This window comes from Leptosomus discolor, chromosome 1, assembly GCF_034619465.1.
Source record: "Leptosomus discolor isolate bLepDis1 chromosome 1, bLepDis1.hap2, whole genome shotgun sequence".
NCBI classification, from domain to species: domain Eukaryota; kingdom Metazoa; phylum Chordata; class Aves; order Leptosomiformes; family Leptosomidae; genus Leptosomus; species Leptosomus discolor.
In genome coordinates, this window is record NC_141391.1 from 141117498 (window position 1) to 141143568 (window position 26071).

Genomic DNA, 26071 nt, shown 5'->3' on the forward strand with positions numbered 1-26071 from the left:
GGTATTAAATGTATGGCTCCTAGGCATACTTTCAGCAAAGGGTTTACTATGGACAGAAAAAAAGACTTGATGCAAAGAAGGAAAAACAATCACCCAAACAATGAAGCAAGGGGTGCAACTTCATTTCAGGCACTTTTATTCAGGAGGTCTTTGGCAGGGACTGTTTTATTCTCCTTGCTAGAGCGCAGCCAGCTGAGCAAGCAAGGAATGTGTGCAACTTGCAATAGGTCAGTAATTTCACAGAGGTCAATGAAATTGCTCACATGCTGAAGCCAATAAAGCTAACCCAAGCTCAGGTAAAACTTGTGCTTACTGAGCTCTGCTGAATCAGCTCCTACCTCCTGAACAAAGTCAAAGGATTGCTGCAGCTTCCATTTCCTCTTTAAAACCCTTCTCTTCCCCACCATAAGGAAAGTGTCTTCTCCTAACAAACTGACAGAGTCTTCCCCTACACCACGACAAGCTAAAACATGAGCAATACCAGATGCACCCTGCATTAGTTACCAAATCTCTGCTGCTTTAATCCAGTCTAACAGGACAGACTGGTATATGTCAGCATGGGCCTTTGTCAACCTGTGACCTTCAGATGACATTACAGCTGCTGTCTTGAAGAACATGACCTACTCCTTAATTACATAACACAGCTGCACAAGGCTGTCAAGGACAGAAACAGGGAAACTTAGCACCACGTTCAATGCTTGGTCCGGGGTTTACATCACTAGACTGACCTTCTAGCCATGGGAGTCTACTCCAGTGTCACCGAGTTTGTTATGGAAAAGATATCCACGGTAGGCAGAAATAGGGATTAGATAATGTCCGCAACAAGATATTGTCCCTCAGTCTGGGAAATCCATGCACACAAGTCCACCATGTGTTCTTTGGACAGCTGAATCATTATCTCTCTTCCAACCCTATTCATATGTTGAGCTAAACTAAGTCAAGAAAATTCCATTATTATGCCATAAATGATTAAAATTTGCTTTTGTTTAATGTAACATTTGAGTTTGTGAAAAAACCTTTGCTCTGAAATCCAATTATTGACTAACACTGCTAAGCATGTAAATAGCTCATTCCCAGATTTTCTGACCTTTTCCTGTAACTTCCATTAGATTTTAAACCACAAATTTGGCAGAGCTACTGTCAAGAAAGGACTTTTCACCGTCCCCACCACACAACCATAGGTAAAGTATGCAGAAATAAAGACCCAGGGGCAAACTCCCTCTCACTTCATTATGGATTTCCATCAACAGCTTTGCAATGAGAATGGATTTGGCCTTTTACCCTAAAAGGGCATCCACTTTGTTAACACTTCTGGTTGCTGAAGAAAGCAGATTCGCAAAGAAACTGTTTCTTATAGCACAGATCCTGGCATATCACCTCCTATGAACTTTCTAAATCAGGATGTTATTCAGTTCCCAGCCCACAACTGAATTAATCTGAAGACAGATCCTGCCCATACCCAACACAGACTCTCTAAAGAAGAAACCACAAAAAAAGCTAGCAGATCTGTTAGCAAGGACATTGCTGAAGCCTGGTTTAGAACGGACAGTTTACCCCACATCTATGAAGGGGTGAATCCTGATAGCAAACCCTCCTGTGATTACGGTTTTCATGATGGTACTCTCTCATGTGGAGTTTCTGGTGTCTATTAACACAGCTGGGTTCACAGTTCAATTATGAATTCTTTGATGTCTCATTATGCAGTTAAGCCCATGCTCGTTTTTCCCTGAGGCTCCTCTCCTCTCTCCAGACACTAATTTCCAAGAAACACCTAGGAATCTTAATATCGCTGCTCTTGTTGCCATTGTGCCACAATCAGCCAGCAGTTTCAAGAAGCATTCGGCCAGATGGAGGCTAGGGAGAAGGGAGACAAGGGACAAGCAGGCAGTCCTATCGCATAAGTATCTTCTTCTGAGAAAACTAGGTTAAACACTATTATACACTCCAGGAAACATATACTGCGATAGCAGGCGTGAAATACCATTTCTTGACCCAGTAGAGAGAATCTTACTCCTTGGTCCATTTTCATCACTGCCCTTAAGATTGTCCTGCTCTTTAAAAAAGTTTCAGACACAGAACTAACTAATACGGTGATGAAAAGCAAAGAAACATTTTAAGTGTGAGAAACTATATCATTTAATTTACTGTAAATCTATTTGTTCATATAAAAAGTCACCATCCAGGAAAATCTCAACTTCCTCACCCCCCTAAGAAGTCACTCCTGGCCCCCTCCCTTCCTTCTGCCTCATCTCGCTTCTCAACACAAGCTCATGCCTTTTTTTAATTAAGCAAAAAAAAAAAAAAAAAATCTTAAAACTTGCCTTTTGCCTGGAATTCCTCTTCTGTTTTTTTGTCACTGCTACTAAAAAAATAAATCTAACACTGAAGGCAAACACCAGTATCTGGTCTTAATGTTTTTGTATATTAGAATTTGGTTCCAGTGACCAAATATGACCATGATTCAACCACAAACTGCATATTCACTTTGTTGCCTACTCCAGATGAGAAGCTTCGCATCCAGAACTGCCAATGGAGCAACATGCAGCATTTAACAGAAGTCATGTTACTACCACAAACACTGGTCTGCTTGCAGACCTTTGTATTTCAAGGCCTGCAGTTCCAAAACGAGTCTTTACTCTCCAACCTTAAGGCATGAAATCTGAACCTCTACGATCTCTACTTTTAGATATTATGACCACATTTATTTGCACAGAAGGTCTGGCATTCTGGGCAAGAAGTTTTCGATGAATGTGCAAAATCAGAGGCTGCTTAAGAAGACTTCAGCGATACAGACAAAAAGTCAGATAAAGAAAACCGCCTCAGAAAAGTAACCAATTTACCTGGAGTATTAACAGCATCTGAATAATAGAAGGTGGAACTCTGGCTCTGGAACGCGACAATGCATCTTCCAATTTAATGTTGAGGGTAATTATATTCCTAAAGTGCAGAAGAGCCAGCTGCCGAACCGAGGGCTCCTTCCCCTTAGAAAGAGAAACAAGGCAAGACGGATTATGAGCAGTGTGAAAATGAGCTTCAAAATCCTCTGTCAAAATTCCTTTCTCCACTTGCGAGGGATTACAAGAATGGTAAACCTGAATGAAAAGCAAAGGAAACATAACAAAGGACACAGAGCAGCCTACAAGTCTGCACAGTGAATTTGATTTGGCAGTAATGAGCGCTGCAGACAATGACTGAGTCTGACTGTGTGTGAAGATGATGAAGGGTTGGGGTGGGGTGTGGGGGATCATACCTGAGTGCAGGATGTATCTGAGTACATATAAGTATTTTGTACTTTAATAGTAATGAAATGTATCATATGCTAAAAAAAAAAAAAAAAAGCAGGGTTGAAATAGGGTTGAATTTCCATTCTTCCTCAAGATTTTGAGTACTGGCTGGGTACTGTCTTCAAGTTACGTTGGGAATTCTGACTCAGCCCACCTGTGGGTCCTCCTTTTCTGTACAGTTTGGCAGACTTCACTATAAGGCAGGAGCAGAGCTGAAGTTTCATGCTGCATTTTCAAAGACATCTTCTTACAGTTCAAGAATACCTTCTCATTGAAGAAAATCTCATCTGAAGAATACAATGCTAGCTCTGCCTGCAGAGATTAACACTGCCTGCCTTATGAAGAGTTGTAAAACTGTTCTTGTTTCCGGCATCAGGGTTTTTATTCTTGGGTAAATATGGCTGTACATATATTTTCTTGCCTGCAGTTACGAGTGCTGCCAGCCAAATATTAATACTTCTGGAGGGTTTGGTATTCGGCTGCTATTATTGGTTTGGAAAAAAGAAGCCTGACCCAACCCCACCCCACCCATTCCTTTTCACTTTGTTAATTATTTATACTGAAGTAAAAGAAGGCCCTAAATTTGCTTCAATTGCTAACGAATAGAATCTACAAGAGCACATAAACACCAGTTGGGCTTTTGGAAGTAACCTCAGAACATCAGGGACTTGGGGTGCTCACCCTCTCTAGGTTCCTTTGAAAATTCAAGCAATTACTTCCATCCAAAAGGTGAGGAGACTTGTGTTGCTAAATTATTTTCAAAGGCCTCAGGAACACAACAGTGAAAAGGTGTATTTGGTGCAATTTTCAAAAACATCTGAGTGAGTTCTAATTTAGTCACGTGCTTTGGAAAACCAGGTTGAGAGCCTGGTTTTCCAAATATATCTCTAGGTGCCCAAATGCCTTATATATGGCACTTAGAAAAATCTCCCGTCGTGTTCTAACAGGTTTTTAATACCATCTTACTTCTATTGTTTTAGTGTTTCTACTGGTGAGACACAAGTCAATGGGTGAAGTAGCCCTGTAAGTTTCAAGAGCTCTTTCAGAATCAAATTCTGTGTAAGTTGCAGCTTTTCCATTGAATTCAGATTTCACACCTGTAATCACCTGCAGATGCGAATGGTAATATCATTAACATCTGGACAATCATTTTAGGCATAAAGTCCACTTGGCAAAATGGGAGAAGGTTTCCAAAGTTCCCTCAAATATGTTTAGGCACCAAGCTCCGACTAAAATCTGTAGGAATCTACGAGCAACTCCAGAAGGACACTTACACCTATCTGGTACAGATTTCTTTGGGACTTAAGACATAAACAACACTGTGTGGCCATCACTAAATCAGAAGATTGAACCTTCATCCAAATCAGATCCAGCACCTATTGTGGATTTAAAATCACTGGAGTCAAATTCTGTGCTCATGTAAACTGGTCTAACTCCACTGACTACTGCTGTCCACTTACAGTAGCACAGAATTTGATCTCAGAAACACAATTCCTTTTCAAAAGTGGAGATACTTCAGAGACAAATTCACATCACAGAGAAGGAAATGCTTATATTTAAGTCAACACAGCTCCTCTTTGCTGTGTGTGTATTTCAGTTTATCATTCATGACCTTTTTTGACTTTTAATGTGAGTTGGCAGAAGGACTAACCACTCTCCCTGCGTTTTGCTTTTGTTTCTTTTGTTTTCGAAGTTCCCCTTCATTTTTTTCTTCAAATCTGTTTGCATAAGTAATTTATTTGCATGACATGACTATACAGAACAGCTGCACTGGGAGACTGGCCCAAGGAGAGAGTGTTAGGGATTGCATCAATGTGTTGATGAACCAGTAAAGTTGCTTTTTCCGGTTTGTCAAGATTCTACAGTAACAGAGTAATTTTTCACCTGCACAGGATAGAAAATAGCCTGAAGCATGGGCAGGACATCACTGAAGAAAAAATCCCAGGTTTCGGCTAAGGTATCCAGTAGTTTCTGCCCTGCAAAACCACAAAACAAACTAGTGAACCATTTATGTTGTAATCAGCTAACTGCAAAGACTAAAACATGCAGGAAACAATGTGAATCTGCTATTATACACAAAGACGAATCATGTACCAGCTACAATTGGCAGTACGGAATTAGTACTCCTTTTGGTGTATCAGATCATTCAATATTTGTGCCTTTTCAGGTGACACACCTAATGTTCTTAGTAAACTCAAAGACTTTGAGGTTAAATCTTACTCAGAAAAACCCTGTGAAGAACAAAGAGTAATAACCCAGGTTACCTCCTCCTCTTCTTGCAGTAATACGTACTGGACAAGACTGTGGACAAGAGCAGTAAGAGGAGGACACAGCAGGTTAAACACGGAGGCATTCCTACAGAGAAATCTCCCCCATCATGCTCCCCTTTGCCCTCCAAGCAGCAAAGCAGCAGAGCAAATCATGCTCTGCGGAGGCGCGCCACAAAGCGTCCCCTCAAATCGATCCCTTAGCTTCCCTGTATCTCCACTTACACAGAAAATCTCACCCAAGATCTGTGGGAAAATACAACAGTGTTGCAGCTATACTTTTTATGGCAACTTTCAAAGGATGCAGTCAACATCCGCTACAATGCGAGTCCCCCATGGTCCTCACAGCAAGATCACCTCCTTGTCCATTCCCTCCCAGCTGCAGCCACCTGAAAGCCTCCCCAGTGGAGACTGGAGAAGCTCTGGCCAGGTCGTACAACCAAGCTGGACACCGAGTTCCTCACAGAACATTTTGTAAAACACAGAGGCAAGTGCAGGAGCCAAGATCTACGAGAAAGGAAGTCTAGCTCAATAGCTAGATGCTGGCTTCAAATCCCCGTTCCCCAAAACAGCCTGTGTGACCTTGGGCAAGCTCTTTAGCACCCCTGGGACCCTAACCTAAGTGTGAAAGGAGGGCAATACTACTGAACCTCCACAAGCAAGTATCATGGAGATAAATACATCAATACTATGAGGCATTCAGACAGGACAACACGACTTATCAGGAAGCAAATTCAATGGCAATCAATCAATATTACTATCGGTGTCAGAATCTGATGCTATTCTTAATTCTTGTATTACAGCATTACTTAGGGCCTCAGCCAGTGAACACTTTGCCCAGAATTACACACGTATCAGGAAGAAACTGCATGAAAGCATCTACTCAAAGTTAGCCAAGTGCCAATCTTTGTTACGGGACACTTGATCTCCCTGCATTTTTAAGCACATGACAAATAGCACAAGCTCTGGCCCATCTGCAACTCATAAATTATTCCTGGGTTGACGACTTTAAGTGCTTTCAGTGACAAATGTGGATCACCATGCTATATTGCAGTTGCTGGCTTGTGAACCACGCAGAGGTCTTCATTTCTGCACCACCGGGCAGGAGTTCGCTCTGTCCTACATACTCATGCTGAAGAGGGTGTTCTTGGTTTCAATTTTTTAAAAATCTGTCTTGCCTTAGTTCTAGTGAAACACAGCAGGGAACCAGGTCCAAAATTTCCTAGCAGCTGTTGCTGCAATAACAATACCAAACACCATTGCATTATAACCTCCATATACTAATGTCTGATATATTAACGTGTTTCAAAGATATAAATCCAATCATGAAGGAGAAGCCCAACCACTCTATGCCTCGAAGGCAGAGTTTTAAAAAGAGTCAAATATGTAGTTGCCCACAAGTTGAGATTCAGTGGAAATTAAGCCCTTACAAATCCAGCTCCAGATGTGGGTGCTAAACATCAGTCCTTTTCAAACCTTGCTGCTAGAATTGCATGAAGTCAAATTACCTGGTTGGGACAAACATGCCTTCGCTGTCGTACACTCCTTTCATGTTGGGGGCAGCTTGTTTTGTGAAGTGATGGATTTCTGTAGAGCAGTTCAGTAAGGCTGCAGAATTAACTGCCTTTGCCAGGCAGGCCTTTTACTGGGGGCTGCGGAAGAATTCCTATGGTTCACTGATAATGAGCATCTTTCGCACAGAGGAACGTGACTTCCATGTCCTTTCAAGAATATATTTGTTTTACCATCAGGCAGAGATCCCTACATTTACCATAAGCCATAACCTTTGCCAGATTCCAGGAAACTGGGTTACTCTAAATGCTCATTTTAATGAAGTACAGCATAGTCAATTTTGCATGACAAAAATGCATGTAGTACTTTTCACAGTGCTTCTAAAAGTTAATTGAAACTCTTAAAAGAAATAGAAGAATAAAAAAATCATAATTTCAAAACAAAAACCCTTCAAAGCATGTTCTGAAGTGATCTTTTTTCTCTTTTGAAAACTTCAATGCCAACTAGATAGGGAAACTCAAACCATGGGATGCAGGACAATCTGAAACTTGGGGGCAGGACCACTGCTGCTGCAGACTCAGGAAGGGAGCCCTGCTCAGAACGGGAGCTCCCAAGATTTCCTTGCTCTCAACTTTGTCTTGGGTATTTTGGTGTCACTGATAATGGGATGGATTCTGGGGCACTGCTGCCAGGAAACCCGAATTCCAGCCTTGGAAACTCACATCCATCAGCAGCTCCCCAGGCAAGCTAACAGAATGCTGTCTGTCAGAAAGAACCTCTACCTCTGCACAAGATTCCCAAACTACAGCTACCCTCCTGTAACTTGCCAGTTTTAATGAGCTGACATTCCCAAGGACGGACTTGCAAAAAACGTGACTGATTTAATCCCCACCTTACCAGCATTTCTGACCATATTTTAAGGGCCAACCACAAAATGGTAACACCAACTTCAAAACCAAAATAAACTTAACAGCTTGTTGAAATACTGTATTTGCTAAACATGCTCCTACATTTGAAAGCCAATTTAGTAGTCTCACATTACAATTTTTCATCTCAGCTTTGATCTCAAACACCAGAGATAGTGTTTTTGATTTTCAAGCTAGTAAAACCAGAAGGAAAAAAAAAAAAGGTTGGACTTTGGTAGGTCTCTGCATCTAATTTGCTGATCTGACACTTAAAAACCAACTTCCTTTGTGATTAAGAAAGCAGCTATGAAGGCCTCGAGATCCTTACAGCTCCCCTTGTGCTCTCCAAGCTATTATTTTATATAATCGCGGAATTCTGTGTTCAGCTTAAAGAGTTTGGGTACTTTTGGGGGGGGATTTTTTTAATGTGAAATGTGTTCTCTTTTTGTGGTGTTCAGGGCTACTGTCTTTTCATCAGAAAAGCTGGGTCCCATAGCACCATCTTAATCTGATGAACTGTACTGTCAATAGTGAAAGGTCACATTTAGGATATACAGATAGCTGAAACTAATGGAAATGGTTGTCTCCAGTCTACTGCTTAAACAGTGTATTTAGAATAAGTCATACTATGGCTTCAGCTTTGGAAAAAGAAAGATGCATTTCTTTATAACTGTCTCAAAACTCCCCAAATATCTTGAGACTGTTTACCTGGGCAATAATTCCTGAAGATATTCTGAAACCATTTCACCCTCTGATGACATATAGAATCATAAAATCATTTAGGTTGGAACAGACCTTTTAAGATCATCGAGTTCAACCGTTAACCTACACCGCCAACTCCACCACTAAACCATGTCCTTAAGCACCACATCTATGTCTTTTAAATGCCTCCAGGGACGGTGACTCAACCACTTCCCTGGGCAATTTGTTCCAATGCTTGACAACCCTTTCAGTGAAGAAATTTTTCCTAATATACAATCTAAACCTCCTCTGGTGCAACTTGTATGCTTACATCTAGGACAAAATGGCCTATTTAACAGCACATCTAAATGCTGCAGAATAGCATAGGACATGAAATGAGGGTGACTGTAAAACAACACATGGGGTGGAGGTTATCCTTGATGTTTACTTCCATAAAATGACACCTCCAGAAGGTGCAGACAGACAAATGGAGCCTTGACTGTAAAAAAAGAGACAGTGTCTGACCTCGTTTATGTAAGCGTGAATCCAGAATAACTCTTAAAACACCCTACAGCATTATTTTTGACTTAGCCAGACACTTCCAACTAAGTGGGATCTTAGTGCTTAGTTTTTTGTTTATTAAGATATCTCATTCTATTCTTCCACTGTTCCTTAACACTGAGCAGCCTCTAACTGAAGGAGAAGGAAGTGTCCATGCTGGAGGCAGTCTTTCCTTTACTCCCTCGCACCTACTCTAGGCAACCACTCTCCTTGATGAAAGCCAATGGGAACATGAAGGCAAGACACAACAACAGACTGCAGGAACAAACTGATACAACCTAATCTATAGTCTCGGGAAGACAGTGGAAAGCATCACACTGCCTCCAAAATGCATTTGCTAAAACTCCTGTGACAGACATAGATAGCCACACTAAAATCCAAGTTACCTTCATAAAACCAGATCTTGTCCCTTAGGATCACCATGCCTTTTGTGAGCAGCTGATTCTGTAAATAAAATATAGACTACCTTTACTCAATTTTGTACTTCCCTACAGCAATCGTATTTCACATTTTGTTCATTCTTAACTTTTGACAATAAAGGTGGTCTTTTCTTTTAATGATCAATCATCAAAGGACTCCTTTTGTGTCCATCTTGCTTAAATCGCTTGGGACACTTGTCAAATGACAATATAATCACCTACCACTTTCAGGACACAGCATGTATTCTGTGTGGTACGAAGTGCTTCTCAAACTTCAAATGGCTGACCAAAGCAGCACGTACCCTGTCTTAGAGAAGCAGAAAGAATACTGCTTCAATAGACAGCGTGTACTTACTACTAAACGCCTTTCTTATTAACTATACTACAGTGAACTTAACTGGTTTACTCAGGAACTTAAATTTCAGGTTAAAAGGGAATGTCTGAAGTCTACTGAAAGACAGCAATGCCATACAGAAACACAGTGACTGCACTAATCTATTCCACAGCTTGGGCTTTCACTATCTAACTATATATAGTTATAGAAATCCACATCTCATTAGTCCATAAATGACAGGACACAGAGAAGCCAGTGAAAACCTCTGAATGGTTTCAATGGTCTCCAGAACAGCGTTCAGAGTGGGTGAAATGATTTTGCTCAGTAAATGAAATCTGATTTAAATAAAAGAAAACACATGCCTACCTGTAGATATTCAGTGAAAAAGGATCCCAGTTCTGTTTTCAATAATTGCCTGTATTAAAAAGAATAAGAAAAGGATCTGTGTAATCAGCAAATCATATTAGCTGTGCACTGCATGGAAGAGGGCAAGACACTAACAGCAAAATATTTCCCTATGAGCACAGAGCCTGTCAATAATGCCTAACTACAAATAAGAGCAAACAGGGTCAACAATACCAAGACTCCCAACCAGCACTCCTGTGTGTTGAAAAATATCTGCTGTGCTTTTAGATGGCTCGAATGCACAAACAAATACAAATGGAAATTTAGATTTGATGAAAAGAGGATGCTTTCCATTCTACATCTAATCCTTTTAAATATGCTCAAATTGTTCTCCTGATGAGACAGGGCTTCAGTGATGCCTGCCGTTGCAGGTGTGGGAGAACTCCTGGTGCTCTCTGCCCATCCGTGGGTCTGAGCCAAAAACCGAGCATGTGACTTGGCTGATGTGTTCATAGCCAAATCACCCCTGTCCTGCGTAAGTTTGAAAAAAAAAAAAGAGCCATGACAAAATGTTTATACATTCTGAAGAAGGATGATACTCTGTGGGTTTTGTTGCATGTCTGAATTATGGCCAGTTTTCACTGAAAGGGTCATGATCTTCCACTCAGCAGAGTCATGACAGCTGAAGTTTCATACAGTTTCAGTGAAAAAGCAGGTAGGAATGCAACAGTTCAGCTCTACCTTTCACGGTTTCTCTCCGCTAAAACCTACCAAGCAATCACAGAGAGCAAACCAAACCCCCACGCAAAAAAATCCCACAAACAACCCTCAAATTCGGAAACCGAAATCAACCCAATCCACAAGCCCAACATTCGTATCCAGGTAAAACTCACTACATTGCTAAAAAGCTGTATGCCATTTAAGTCTGACATGCTGGATGCCAGATATACTTCTCTGCAGTCAGGTTGCTGTTTAGATGCATAAATGAGAGCTCGGACTTTATAAAACTGTAGCCCCATCTGGGCTTTCTGAACATCTGCAAATCTGACATGGAGCTCTTTTGAAAACCTGTCTTGGTGTGACCACCTCAGGTCCCAGGAAGAAATAAGGTCAAATTTGACTTAAAATCTAAACACCCACTTCAATTAGGGTAGTTATGTAAATTATATATTCAGTAGCATGGTATCTTCTATCCCTCTGGGTTACGTCTTTAACTAGCAAATAACTAATAAATCAATTTATTTAACTAGTAAACAAATACACGCCTAATTTAAAGAGTCCAGCATATCCCTACGCTCCATGAAAAAGTCTGCAGGAGTTGTATCTGATGTTTTTAACACCACATGCTTCAGCACAGCCTCTTGAGATCTCCTGAAAGTTCAGGGAAAGAAGGAGCAGGTCAACCTTTAGGAGGCCAAAATACAGTATCTTATTTATTGATCCTTAAGCACATGTCCACACTGACCTCACAGCACCCTGTGGAAACACTCTAGCCATAAATGAAATAGAAAACAAACAAAAGGAAGGGAGTTTTCAGATGCTCCTAAGCATCAAAATCCTTTTCTGCTGGAAACCTGATTAATTCAGAAAAACTATCTATGGACAAAAATTTTCAAAGTCAGCTCAGGCTTTAGCCATACATCTGTCATTGCCATGAATGGCCACTGCATGGCTAGCCCTCTTGGCACGCTGCTGCAACATATGAGAGAGGACAACCCTTGTAGTACCCTGAAACTTCACCTTCAATGGTACCCATTGACAAGTCCCTGGCAGGGGTTAAAACCCACCTCCCCGAAAGACTGTTAAAGTCTCAAAGCCTTAAGAGTACATCAATGTGAACAGGGATGCTATAGCCAAATTGTGGTATGCTTACTCAAAATGGAAATCTACCATCCAAGCGGTGTGATTTTTTTCTGGATCACAAGTGGTGGCACTAAAGGTTTTTCTTACTTTGGACATGGATAGATAAAAAATTTTTAGGTTAAAATAACAAGAAAGTTGCAGTTTTGAATTCTCTTATGATAGAGACATTTTATTCCCAGATACTTCTTTGTGTCATTGTTTCAAAAACATACTGATATTTTATGCTGACAGGTTTTGCTTAATTTTCCACCCTCTCGTCAAGCTCGCAGCTCTTCGAAGTCTAGTCCTGGATTCCTCATAGTCTTGAACAGGTGATTTGCAAATACCTTATCTTCTCATATTTTAGGTTCTACTGGTAATTCCTGGCATTTAGGGCAGGAAATACAAAATTATGTTCTACTTATCCAATAACTAGCTCTACGATAAATCAAAATCTCACCATGTTTCCATTTTTTCAGTTGTGAATGAACTAAACAACCAGCTTGGAGTTAATTATATGCACTGGCCTGCATCACACCAAGCAGCACCATGGCTACATTAGCATCTCTCTTTACAGGGTAGAAGAACTGACAGCACCATTAATGTGCCTTGCTTTTTGAATCCCTAATAATACAGATACTTCACACTACTTAATTAATTTCTAGTGAAATAGTGAGGCCCTCAGGCCACATCAGAACACTGGTGTTTGATGTTCTCTATAACCATATCCGTTTAACAGAGATCCACAACAAAACTGGATCCAAGACACTGCTTGCGATTTTTCTTCATCCTTGCTTCATTTCATTTTACAAAAATTAGTTAGGTTGTCACCTGTCAGATCCTAGATAATTCAGATTACTGAATAACCTTATCTAGATATGTGGACATCATGGTGGAATCCAGGTAAAAATCTGGTTAAACATAAAGAGACCCCTGATCAGGTAGCAGACGTCGTTTCAAGCGCATCTGGTTTTGAAGCCAGTTATTTTGCACTCTTATGAAGCTTGTATATCACTGGTATCAGGGCTGCATTGACTGTTTAATGTACTTCATGAATTAAGATGATAATATAAATGCACATAAAATATGTTAAAATAGCTCCTGACTTTTTTGTATCTTCCTGCTGCTGCTTCTTTGATTCATTTTGAAATTAACTCTTGGAACATTACTCAGAATGGAAAGTCTAATACTGTATAGTATCTGTTAAATAAAGTTAAATGAAGCAAATTGGAACAAGTGATTTTACTGGGTTTGAACTCTTGCTGTGAAAGAGGAAATGCCACTAAAATATGCTTTGTTTGCATCAAGTCAGTATCTTGAAACCCAGAAAAGAGGCAGCTATAAATATGTATTAGCTTTAATACAGGACATCCTGCTTCCACCGTGTTTCCCTTTCCTTCTTTTTCTTCCTTGATTTACAAGTGGTGTAAATAAACACTTTGAAATGACATATGGTACATGAAATGAAAAAATGAAAAAACATGGTATGATTACTAACATCACACGCATGCACCAAGAGAAATACTAAACAGCAAGTATACGCATATAGATTTTTTATTACCTGACTTTTGAATCAATCCCCTATTAAATCACCTAGTAAGGGCTCAGACGAAGTAATATACAGGCCATACACTCGTGACACTCCCACTTACTGGAGTACCTTCTCACCACCTTACTGTACTTCATTACCTTTAGCAGAGCTATTCAGCAGTTACAGCAATATGAAAGAGACTGAAATCACGCACTGGTTTAATTGGTAGTAGGGCTTCTGAGCGCTAGGTAACTCCATATTTAAGGCCACTTTCTAATGTCAAAGGAATGCAAGAATGGCGTCAAAAGGCATTGGGGTAAATGAGCGGCAGCTTTTAGGAGCTGAACTGAGCAGAAAAGTAAATGGTACTGTTCAGTTTTGTACCCGTCAATGGTTTCTTAAATAACCAGCGCACACATAATCAGGGTTCAAAGCCTCGAGACGTGTGTTCAGAAAAGGAAGTTACACGTATTTGTTTGCACGTATATGGCATACAGTAGTTGAAGATACGTGACATTCCTGAGTCAAAACAATGGTGTGCAAATATTGTGGGCATAACCTAACTGTTCAAATATTTACACTTGGTCTGTGAGTCAACTTGGATATTCAAGGTTTAATTAAGAAAAGTATTCCAGAATCTGCTCTAATTAAAGTGGTAAAATAAAATAACTTCTTTTACTGTTCTGTAACTGTCGAAAAAACTTATTGATGGAAGTCATTTACCTGAAAGCTTCCACTCTCAAATTCTGTCTAGTGGAAATAATGGCTATTTTTTTCTTTTTATTTATGTACTTGTGGGTAAAAGGCATCTAAAACAACCGTAAGTCAAATGCACACTTGTTCCACTTCTGAGGTCATGTTAATTAATCAGACATTTTTGCATTCAATAATAACATTAACCCCAAAAAAGTTATTTTGAATTAAATAACAATAGTAGTAAACAAGGTATTTTTGGTATGTGTCAAATTTGTAATTTCTTAGTTAGGTTTTGAGCTGAATTTAAGCGAGGCAAAAGGGTTTCTGTCGCAAATAGTCTGGAGGCGCTAAAACAATACTGACTGTGGTTGGCAGTAAAATGAAGCACACAGCAGGAGCACAGTAGCTTCTGGAAAGAGGCCGTGGCTGGATGTGCTAAGAGGCATGTTTAAAAAATACCACTACCATGCTCTCCTCTAGAGACAGATCTTTCAGCTGTTGTGTCCTCTTCACCCACTTGCAGTTCTCCCATCTCAGCTTTTTTTCTATGAACAAAGCAAGTGGGACACACACAAGAAGCTTCACGAAAGCAAACTCAAGAGCTGTCACCGAGAGGATGGACAGCTTTTAGCACTAAATTGGAAGGCTGTTCAGGCCAAGTTGGAGGCAAGGGAGAACAACCTCAAAGCAGCAGTAGACAAGAACCAGTCTCGAAACCCACACTGCATCTCGCCAAACACTCACTCGTCCCAGAAGTGACACTGCTGCTGCCTCATTTACAACAGCAGCTTTCTAGTTTGGTCTAGATTTCACAATATTTTGTCCATCAGCTCAGGAATGAATCACCAGGCGTTGCTCTCCCCAAAGCAGAGCAAAACTGAGCAATCAGCCGAGATAACAACAAAGCAGCGTTATCTTTACCCTAACAAAAAGTAATGGGCCTATCATGCAGCACCATAGCCCATCATAAAATGGAAAAAACTCCTAGTCTATTTGTACTCAGCTTGCCTGTTTGGCTGCCTGGCATGTTGCAATAAATTCCACACAACTATATGAGTAAGCACCATCATGGTGCAGGGTTTATATGCAGGTAAATGAAAGCCAAATCTAGGCACAATTCACCAAATAACATCTATCTTGTATTTGTTGGTTCATAGAAGATTATATCTGTCTCTGTCACAGCCGGTAATTTTTCCTCTTCCGTTCCTCACCAGCAGACAAGCATCCTGAGGCAAACGCATTGGGCCAGGAAATTGCAGCCCAGAACTACCATTTTTTTGTCATTCAGATAAAGCTGAAGAATCCTAACTGCACTTATAGTAATAACTATCAACCATTATTCCAGTAACTAACTCAAAAATGATTGATGGATCATGCTAACTGACAGCCATCCTAGAAAAGCTATTCTTTGTATGCCATTTTCTCCCCAGAGAAGTAAGAAATAACTGGAGAATAAGCTGCTTTTAATTTCAAAAAGACAGAGAGAAGGGGAAAAAAAGAGAGCTTGCAGGCCAAATGTCATTTGCCTGGACTTCTCCGAAGATATTCCCACAATTAAAGGAACCAGGCTGGGCCAGCTATCCTAGACTGGGAACCAGACAGGGACAGATAATCCAGGAATATCTGGATGTTCTGTGGATTTTGTCAGACTCTGGTACCCTGACAGAGTGGGAATAAGCAGTAAGGGAAAGGGAATCACTGAGGCTCTTATCTGAAGACAGCCAGGGAATGTAATAAGCTGTCTGTCTTTTCTAAATGCAGCTTCTTTTCCACCATTTAGTTTTCAAAGCATTGGGACAAATTTCTAAAAGGAAATCTGCTACCTTGCCCTTGTCAGCGATAGAGGGTTTAGTAAGTAATAATAAGTGCTAGAAAAAGTAGTAAAAAGTGAAGTACTGTAAATCCAGATATCAGCTTATCTCTTGGTAAACTTTTCTTTGCAGCTATAACTTAAATAACTCAAATGGTAGGATTTTCACCTTCTCTCTCTTTTTTTTTTTTTTTTTTTTCAGAAAAGAAGTTCCCAATATACGTCTCAGTGGTCTATAGTTAGTCTGTGGTGAACAGCACCATCACAGTATGAGAAAGAAACAGGAACCTTAAACTGGGTTACTCAGATCATTGTGCTGACAAGACAGCTTTATAACATCTACAGCACGTGCGGAAGGAGCACCTAGACTTAAGGGACCACCAGGCAGGATACCTTTCCTTTCCATGTCGTGCTGAGCGCTTGGAGGCTTTACATCCTCCACGGATGAAAGGGAAACATCTCAGAGCTAGGCCTGGCACCTATAGAAAAAGCACCATCGTTGCAGTGGAATAGGGCTGCATTAGTAGAGGGGTCCAGGTTTTCCATTCCTTAGTTTCAATCCAGTACATCAAGACAGACTCTAAAATAATCCATCTGCCTCACAACTAAATACCTCCTCTGCCAAAGGAGGAACTCTGCTCTCGCTACACAGCGAGGTGTTGACACACGTCAGCAACAGCCATTCACTAAGGCCCAACTGACTACTCGTTGAAACCTCCCCTGGGAAAAAAACCCATCACACTGCTGTAGAAGCTTTCAAATGCGAGCGCTAGCAAACAGTACCGTGCACACTGGTTAGTCACACCTTGCGTAGAGTCGAGTCTCTTACCTGACTCCTTCGTTGAGGTTGTAAAGTTCATGGTCTGGGAGACCCTTACGCTGGAACACCGCTATTACTCCATTGTGGATACTGAAAGAGGACATTAGGAGTCATTAGCACCCGATCACATTTAGGAAGGCTATCGCTTCCATAATAAGCCTAACAATTCTGCCTAGGCACTGCAGGACCTTTTTAGAAGACACAGATGACCTCTGGTACCCCATCCCAGATGCCTTAAAGGGAATCATTGCCTAGAAAATAGACGACATCTTTGAAAATCAGTTCTTTTTGTTCTGTTCCAATGTTAACAGTTGCACATCCGAAAGCCATCATTTCTGAAACTTAGGCTTATGTATTTCAGGTACTTTAAACACAACTTTTCATATATTCAGTATATTTCAAGTATTTTAAAGTACATTTCTGTATTTATTGCTCACCACAGAGACAATTAACAGCTTCACTATGAGATGAGTGATGATATTCCTGGCATTGTTGGCATATATTTGTCTGAGCTACAGTTACTTGATTTCTTTATCAACAAATCAGCATTTATCCAGGCTGGACACTATACCTGAAGTTTAACCCACAAATATAGCATCTCTGTATTAGAAGATCTAATCTCAAGAATGGTTAGGTCTTTAAAAAACAAATAGAAGAAACACTGGACAATTATGAATTTTAGGTCAATTTAACCAAACTCTCACTCATTTTCAAAAATCAAACAATAGAAAAGGAGCAACTGGTTACAAAGACTGTTTCCTATTGCCACTTACTCATTTCTCAATGATTTACGCTCTTGCTTCAGCTAAAGGAAAACCAACGCTGAGCTGAAAGAACAACAGGTCTGGAGTTTCTAAGGCAGTCAGCAAGACAGGCAGCGATGTGCTCGGCGTAGGCCAACCATCTGTCCTACAAAAATGCTCCCTTTTCATTTTCAATGCCATTTGTAACTGTTCTGCAAGCATATGCTGCTTAGAGGTATTGACTTTCTGTTGCAATCAAATGCAACCAAAGACAGGATTGAGACCACAAAATTCTCTAGCTCAACAGAAAGTCTCGTACCCAATGCTGTCTGTCGCTGGGGCGTATGGCCACCAGCCCCACAAGTTCTAGGCTGCTGAATGGCAAAAACCGCAGGTATCTGGCAATCCATGTGCTTAGCAGGGATGCTTACCAGTCCCTTAAGCTTAACAAGACTGCACCTCAAAGAGTTACTGAAATGAGTATGTGCTTCAAGATGAAGCTCTGAAATGCTCCTGAAATACACCTGACATAATTACTGTGATGACACATCAGTCTAAATCCCTGATCTTAGGTCTGAGGACAAAGGTAAAGAAATGCCAGGTAAGACCAAACCTGTTCCAGCATTAGTAGAAGGAAGAAGTCGTCGTCTCCTTCCCCAACCCAGTGCCACCTTTTATAGCCTCACAGCTTTGACTCTAAAAGGAAAGAAGGCTCACATGGTCCCTCCGTCTGTCGGCTCATCGGCACTCCTCCGCTCTTGGAACTGCTTGGCAACTTCTACCACATTGAACTATGGAGTGCAAGTTCCCAAAACATTAAGGTCTTTTAGTTTTCAGTCAGGGTAGGAGCATCTTTTAGTGACCAAGAACATACTGCAGGGTGAGCTCAGCCTTTATTCGATATGCACACAGATGCTTTAGCTTCCCGATGCTAACACAAAAGAAAGCAGCCTTTATATGCTCCACTGCTGATACTACTGCTACTCGATTTCCAGTATCACTGCTTTTACTTAAATGACCATTCCCACTTCTGGCAGTGACTCCAAGTTATTTCATTGCTGTCTGACTCTGTTCCCCCATGAGTAAAATAAAGGTAACAACACTGACCACTAAAGGGTATTTTAAGATCTATTTATGAAAATCGTAACAAAAGCAGTGAGTGTGATTATCACTAGCAGTATTATATGCCATAATTGTCACTGTTTTTTTTCCCTCTTCCCTCATAACCCTACTAACCACAAAGGGAAAATACAGATTTTGGCATGTGGCTCTTCCTATTCAAGGTGGCACCTGAGAAGGGGAGATGACATCTTAAGGCATACTACAAAAAACACAAGGCAAAAGTCTTCCTGCTCTGCACCACCTCCCTGTGTGTCTCTCATTCTGCACACCACCTCCCCGCCTTTACTCAGCAAGAGCAAGGAACAGCAACAACCAGCCTCAGGGATGCTCAGGGGATGTATTTCGGAGCCACCAGACTGAATCTCACTCCTAGAACATCTGCTGAAAAGTTCTGCCAGGAATGAGAAGCTACGGCATGCACACCCCTCCTGGGGATTTGGTTTTACCAGTGACCCTGCAATATCATTTTTCAGAGATTTGCAGCTGACTTACCCCTGCTTACCCTGCACTGGAGCCTGGTGCAAGGGAGCAGCAACCAGCTTTGAAGCTCTGGAAAGTAAAAGCAGGACCAGATTTGCCCATCCTGGAGGCACCAGGATTTAGGGTTACCCTGTCTTGTGAATAAGAGCTAAAGGCAGCATCTGTTTGTAAGGTCTCCAGAGGGAAAAAGCCTGATTCCTATCGGTGGCCAAGCTTGGTCAGCTCTGGCCTGGTCTGGGCTCCAGGGCCAGATCCAGCCACGTGCGGCTGCTCTCACTGCAAGGGGATGTCACTGCAGGCACCATGCCAGGTGGCAGTGGAGTGTGCCTGGCGACCTCACTACATTAAACCTTCCCAGGTCCATGGCAAGACAACTCCTTTCAATGCTTGCTGGGAGCAGAGGACTCGTCTGCAAGGTAAACCTGACGCTGTTCACTGAGATTTGAAATGCAGGCACACAACAGCGCTGAACAGCAAAGAGATGCACTGTTAGAAAAGCTCAGCCACGTTCACCTGTGGAAAAGGAAATTAAAAGTGGCAGGCGAAGGATATGACCCGCTGTGGAGAAATGCACAAGCAGATAAAAACAGGAAACATTATCCTCTCTTCTCTCTTTTGCTTCTTTGATAACACTTCCAAGGCGTTAAGTACTCCCCCTGCCATGGTGGTCCCTCTTTCCCCCCCTACACCCACATGCACAGACATACACTCATGATCTAACCCAGCTTATTTTGGCTGGCTCAAACAGACACACTCAATTTACGATTATCTGAAAATTGGCAGCTAAATATCTCTGGTATACAGTGAAGCGACTTGGGTATTTTAATATTATGAGTAATATGTGAAGTACGATTAATGTAGTGAATAAAACAAGCAGTCTTTACACGCTCTTCTGATTCGGAAATGAACTTTGCAATGTTCCCTGCCAGCCTTCTGCAGAGAAGAATGACTAAATATCTATCCTAAAAGCCAATGTGCTCTCTCTCCTTGTCTCTGGCACTCCTTTCTAAATGAGGGGGAGGTTTTCTCTTTCCAGCTTAACAGGTCCATTATTATTCCTCAAAGAAATAAGAAAGAGCAAGCTTTTTTAACAAGAACTAAGGGGCACATGTAGCAAGCATTTCAGTTATTGCCTGTGTAGTAGGACCGCACCTACATAAAACATCCTGGAGGTGATCTTTTAATCTGCCTGAGATCTCCCTTGTAGCAAGGGACAACTGCCTTGTCTGAAAAACAAGTCTTGGCCCAGCTACATTGACCACCTGCCTTTCCTCCCCGTTGCAGACAGCAGCGCTTGCATGCAGGCTGCAGGCATGCAGTCCCAGGCTGCAGGTGACATGGGAATGCCACTGTGATCTGGCCGTCCACGCTTGCTCAAGAGGCAACAAAGAGGAGTCTGAATAATTGGGATGCTATCGGTGGCATAAGCTGGTGTCAGGATAATAAAAAGCTATCTTAAATCTTTTCTTAGTTACCTTAAGCTAATGAAAAAACCAAACCTAACCCTTGTTTAAATCAAAGTAATGCTATGGTTTGTATAATGAGTGATTGTTTAAAAAAGGGTTTAGTCAGAATGCTATAACCTTTTGGTGCAAAGAAAATCTGAGCTGCTGCTTACACACAGAAGTCCTGCAAGATGCTTGAGGTGGGTGGATCACCTTTACTTGTGCCTATGACCAGCCTCCACTGAGGCTTAAGTCAATAATGTATGTAATTAAACTTATATTTTAATAGTTAACCTGAACTGAAAATGCCTTGCAAACTCCCTTCTGTAATGCTTTTACAACATGAAAGTTAATAATGGGCGCACTCATGCACTGATATTATTCTGAACACCTTCCTTGTAGTTGCTGTGTATTTGAAAATGTGTGCACAAGAACACAGCACTGCAGAGGAGGCAAAAAAGAGCCTAAAAAAGAGTCAGGTCCTGAACTGCTCATGCTCAGTATTGAATAAGGTTCCAGTGTCCAGTGAAGACCAGACCTTACGCTGTATGTCCAGGTTTATAAATACTGCTGGTTGGCTGTATTGTACCAATAGACACATTTTCCACAGAAGCGCAGATGTAACCTCCTACTCCTGCAGTGCTGCACTTTCTCCTGCTTAAGAAAATGAGCAATTTCTAATGCTCCCCCACGAATATTTTCTCCTGAAACAAGAAGGACCTGGAAGCTCTGCGCACCTGAGCAGTGCACCTTTGAAACAAGCTACAGCCACCCTCACACTGCAAGAAAAGGCAAAGGTCTGAGTTACAGGATTATGGCATTTCTTGAAAGCACAACACCAATTCATTAGCTAGCTCCTCAACTGGTATGAATTGGGGTAAACTGCTGTGGCTGTATTGTTTAACCTGCGTCCAAGCACTAAGATACACTGTACAGGCACCTTTCATAAAAACATATGCCATGGGTCACTCTTGGTCTGAAGACTATAGCTAGAAGGCATTTTGAGAGACCAGCAGTGGGGCAGAAAGAAGCCTGGGAGAAGACTTCCCACAGGTCACTGGGTGGGCAGGGAAAAGAGAAGCATGGCTAGAGCAGGCTGGCTGTAGGAGGGCATATCAGGATCAGAAAACTCCAGAGACTAGTTTTGGGGCGGAGATTTGGCTTTAGAATGAAGACAAGTCAGATGGCTCCAGCAATGTATTGTGCTTATCTATGTGGCCACATATTGCCAAAATAAACTACTTACAACCAAGAAGGCACTCACAGCAACAAAAAACAACCCAGCAGCCTAAGAAAGTTCACCTCTTTGGAGACACCATTTATTCTAGATTTGCCCGATCCTCCAGAGGAGGCGACAGCTCCTGGACTCATTATTTAGCTGCCCAAAACATGGGGAACGGCAGCTCCAGCACTCACAGTACAGACCTTCCCCACTGCTTGCTTCACCACAAAGGTATCTGGAAGGTGTAAATCTCCAGAGCTCAAAGCTGGATGCTTGCTGACAGCACTCCCAATCAGCCTAATGGCGTGAGTGCCAAGACGGGGAGGGTGGGGTTTATTATTCTGATTTTTGCATAACAGAAAGCCACTGCCTATGTAGTTGATACCACCAAAACCTACATTTCCCTTGAGCTGGTAGCTGTCCACCCAGACACTATTGCCTTCAGTGGGTGAGAGGCTGGCTCCCTCCAGCACTGAAGTGTCATCCACCCATGTTCTTTCACTGATGTTCTTAAGAAGGAAAAAGTGTGATTAAAGCCATTTTCTGCCAGGTCAGAATCAGTTTGTCCACAGAATTGAGGAACAACTGCAAAGTTGGGCTCGCAAGTCTCTGTCTGAATCCTAACCTTCTGTTCACTTCAACCGTGGCCATGGCCCTCCCAACTCAGCATTTCCTGGCGAAGCAGGTGGAGCAGCCCATGTTTTCATTTGTGCACAGCACACATGCAATTTTGGTTCTCTAAAGCAGCCACTACCTTCATATGCAAACAGCATGGGTGAAATTATCATGGCGTTTTTTACTCAGTGTTTGCCAACTGTCCCCTTTCCAGAGCTCCAGGTGAAGTCCGTGAGCAAAAACAATGCTGTATGAATAATCACTGCCTGTGAGTACCAGGTAGTTAAAGGTAATTAAAATTTTCATTTTCAAAAGGGACTAAGTGACTTAGGGTTCATTTCCTCTGGACAGTTATGGGAATAGCTAATTAACAATAATTAACCTGACATGCTTGCATCAAAACCTCCTCGAAGCCACCCTCACTCCAGAATAAAACCTCATTTTTCTGAACGAGCTTAATCCAATTGGGAAGAGCCCATTTTCAGCACAGCTTCAGTCCAGCTGCAACTCCACAGGCTTTCCATGAGGCCCTGACCCTTTCAAAATAAGCTTGCAGCTGCTAGTTCATTTACGTTTCTGAAATTTCTACCCAAGGTAAAACAATCTGCAAAGAGGGATAGGCTGCAATTACGCACTGGATCGTACAACTGAAAATAAGCTGGTCTACAAAACTCTTGTCTTCAAAGAGTCTGAGAGGCATTAGTTCACTAACTTCACCAACTATAAACACTACTCTTACGTATGAAGAAGTTGAGACAGACAGCTGAAGGGATTTCCCTGATGTGTTATTAAGAGTTAATATCTCTACAGAGAATAGGGCTAAGGAGATTTTGGCTTCCAATTATACCCGCATTCAAGCAAGTATAAATATGTCTGGAGGGCTATGGGAAGTAGCATACTCCACTCCTCCACTCTCCACCACTATCACCACCACCATCTTCTATTACTGTAGTCAAGGCTGGCATGTACTCCATGGTGCAGTGACCATTTGACCAGCTGGGAAGTCCCCTTCACCCCCCCCACCCCTCCCTCTCACCCCACAGCTCAGCTCTGTCTGCCCCCCATGCACACATATGGCTAAATGCTCCAAAGAGAGCTCCGAATAAAGGGTCGGGAAAAAGAAGGTGATCTTCAGAAATGCAGAAATACTTTGAAGCATTTCTAAATCAACACTAAATATTGGAAGAAAGAAAATTTCCAAACAGAAGTCCTAGATAAATATGCTGGTCTGGAATGTTTTCTCCACTAGAAAAGCCTCCCTGTGATCTGAAAAAACATTCATTTTTAATCAGAAGATGAAATATGGTTCCCATGTCTGTAAAAATTACTTCACAGCAAGTTACTGTGCTTATTACAACCCTGTAAAGATTAGCCCAAACCATAAAACTCTTTCTGATTCCATATATCTCCTTGGATTACTGTTGATCTCACTAACGTCACAGGCATCTCATCTGTGTTTTCTTCACCTTTTCGTTGCTGTCTCCTACTCCTTCACATTTCCGTGAACTTTCCCTATTTTCTTACACCAAAGAGGATCCAAGTGCCTTTGACTACAGGCTTTCCCACAGCACAACTCAAGTCTGTATCAACTCCTGATTAGGCAGTCTATGCTAGCTCAGTTAGAATGAAAACCTCACGATGGATTTTATTTGCCCTTAGAGCCCCCCCGCCCCCCCCCCTCTTGCAAGCTCAAGATTAAAAACCCTGGGTTTCTCAGTCCAATTGGTTTAGTCAGCATTCAGCGCTCATTTTTTGCCTGCAGCAGAAAAGGGGGAGAAAAAAGGAATTGAAGACAATGCTAGTGAAAAAAAATCGAAGCTATTTTAATCCAATGCAAATTCTGTGAGCTGTAACGAAACGGTATTGTTCCACTATGTTGCTGTTGGTTGCTAGTTGACGTGCACTGCCGGTGTGTTGCTCTACAGATCTTTTGGGGTTCATGGGAAAGCAAGCTCAGAAAAAGCCGTGATACAAAGTCTAATTTGCATATTAGCAGACAGCAGCTCGGCACCGATTCCCCTTTGATCTAACAGCATTGAGAAGTTTTACAGCGTTTTAGTTTGGAAGTGAAGAGAAGTTATCAGGGAGGAAGAGACCTTCCGTGTTAGCACTGAGTGCTACGTGCCCCCCTGCACACCGAACCCTGCAACTAGGCTCCTGCAGTTTGCCCTCCCTTAGTGTCAGAACGCAGGAGGCATCCACTGGTAGAAACAGTCTGAGGGCTGAGACCAGTCTGAACAGAGCAGAGGTGGCGGAGGGGACATCGCTGGGCAGCCAGACTGCAGCCACACACAAACCAACTGCAGAAGGGGAGCTGCGCATCCTCCCCGCGAAACGCCTGTGGTGACAGAGCTGCTACCTTGCAGAAGACCCCAACAGCAAAACTCCAGCCTGGCAGCGCTTCAGCACGGTCCCTGGCAGGGCCGAGACAGCATCCTCCCTCCACCTCAAAGGGCTGATTGTCAGCACAGGATCCGCAGTCTCGCGTGGGGCAGGGCCTGCCGTGGAGCTGTGCTTTAACTCTTCCCACATCGGTTTTGATGAACTTGGTTCAAAGCCTCTTTCAAAAGCAGATACACACACGCCACACCCAGGCACAGCTGCTAACATTAGGCAAGAAACCAGCAGACATTTAAATATAGAACAGCCAGGCTGGGTGAGAGGGAAGAGCTCTGCTGGTGCATCTCGACTTCCTTGATCAGCAAGCTCTTATGCTCGATTTTGCACAGAATGAAACAGCACAGGCAATCCTTTCGTTTGGAAGAACAAATATTCCCATAAACCAAAGTATGGTGTGCTAGTCCTCTATCAGGGTGTTTTAATTTTGCAAGGGAAAAATAAAAAAAAACCTGTCACAGACCAAGATTTTCAAAACGCACCCGAGATGTACGGTGAGTCAAAGTTTAGATGACCACTTTGCAAGACGGAGGTTACGGTCTCTCCAAGAGAGCTGAACACCGACTCCCTCAAGACCAGACCATGTTACACATGCCAAGATGGGCACGCACCCATGATAGGCAGAAGCTACAATGGATAACTTCTTAATACAACTAATCCAACATCATTTAAGCCCTGGCTCTCCTGAGGACAAGCTCCAGTTTTACAGCCTGTAGAATATCTGAGTTTCTTAAAACCAAGAGAGGATGCAAGCCTTTTGTGCCTGAGAGAAGAATTACCCTCACTCTTTCTTCCACTCAGGAGAAAGCCTTGCACTATTAAATAAGAAATAAAGGGCCTTCCCTTTGCCCATGCAGTGCAGCTGGCTTGTAATCTGCACCACTTGCCATAGCTTTAGGCAGCTGTTAGCATAAGCACGCAATGCCCGCTTGACTTGCCACCGCAGGTGGCACTGGCCCGCCACTGCACGACAGCAGCAGCCTTGCCGCGCTCCCCAGGCGTTTCGGAGGCACGTGCCACCAAACGGCAGGGATGGCACA

The 26071-nt window shown here is 42.2% G+C and overlaps 1 protein-coding gene across 1 annotated transcript in view; it reads right to left on the reverse strand.

The window, feature by feature from the left end:
• The window catches only part of PRR5 (proline rich 5), a 69527-nt gene that overhangs the window by 26041 nt on the left and 17415 nt on the right, over positions 1-26071 (reverse strand). Inside the window, exons 3-7 of the mRNA XM_086466199.1 lie at positions 17017-17097; positions 10330-10378; positions 9597-9654; positions 5169-5260; positions 2841-2981 (exon numbers count right to left, since the gene is read on the reverse strand). Coding sequence (XP_086322325.1) covers positions 2841-2981; positions 5169-5260; positions 9597-9654; positions 10330-10378; positions 17017-17097 — 421 coding nt within the window. The remainder of the gene's footprint in view (positions 1-2840; positions 2982-5168; positions 5261-9596; positions 9655-10329; positions 10379-17016; positions 17098-26071) is intronic.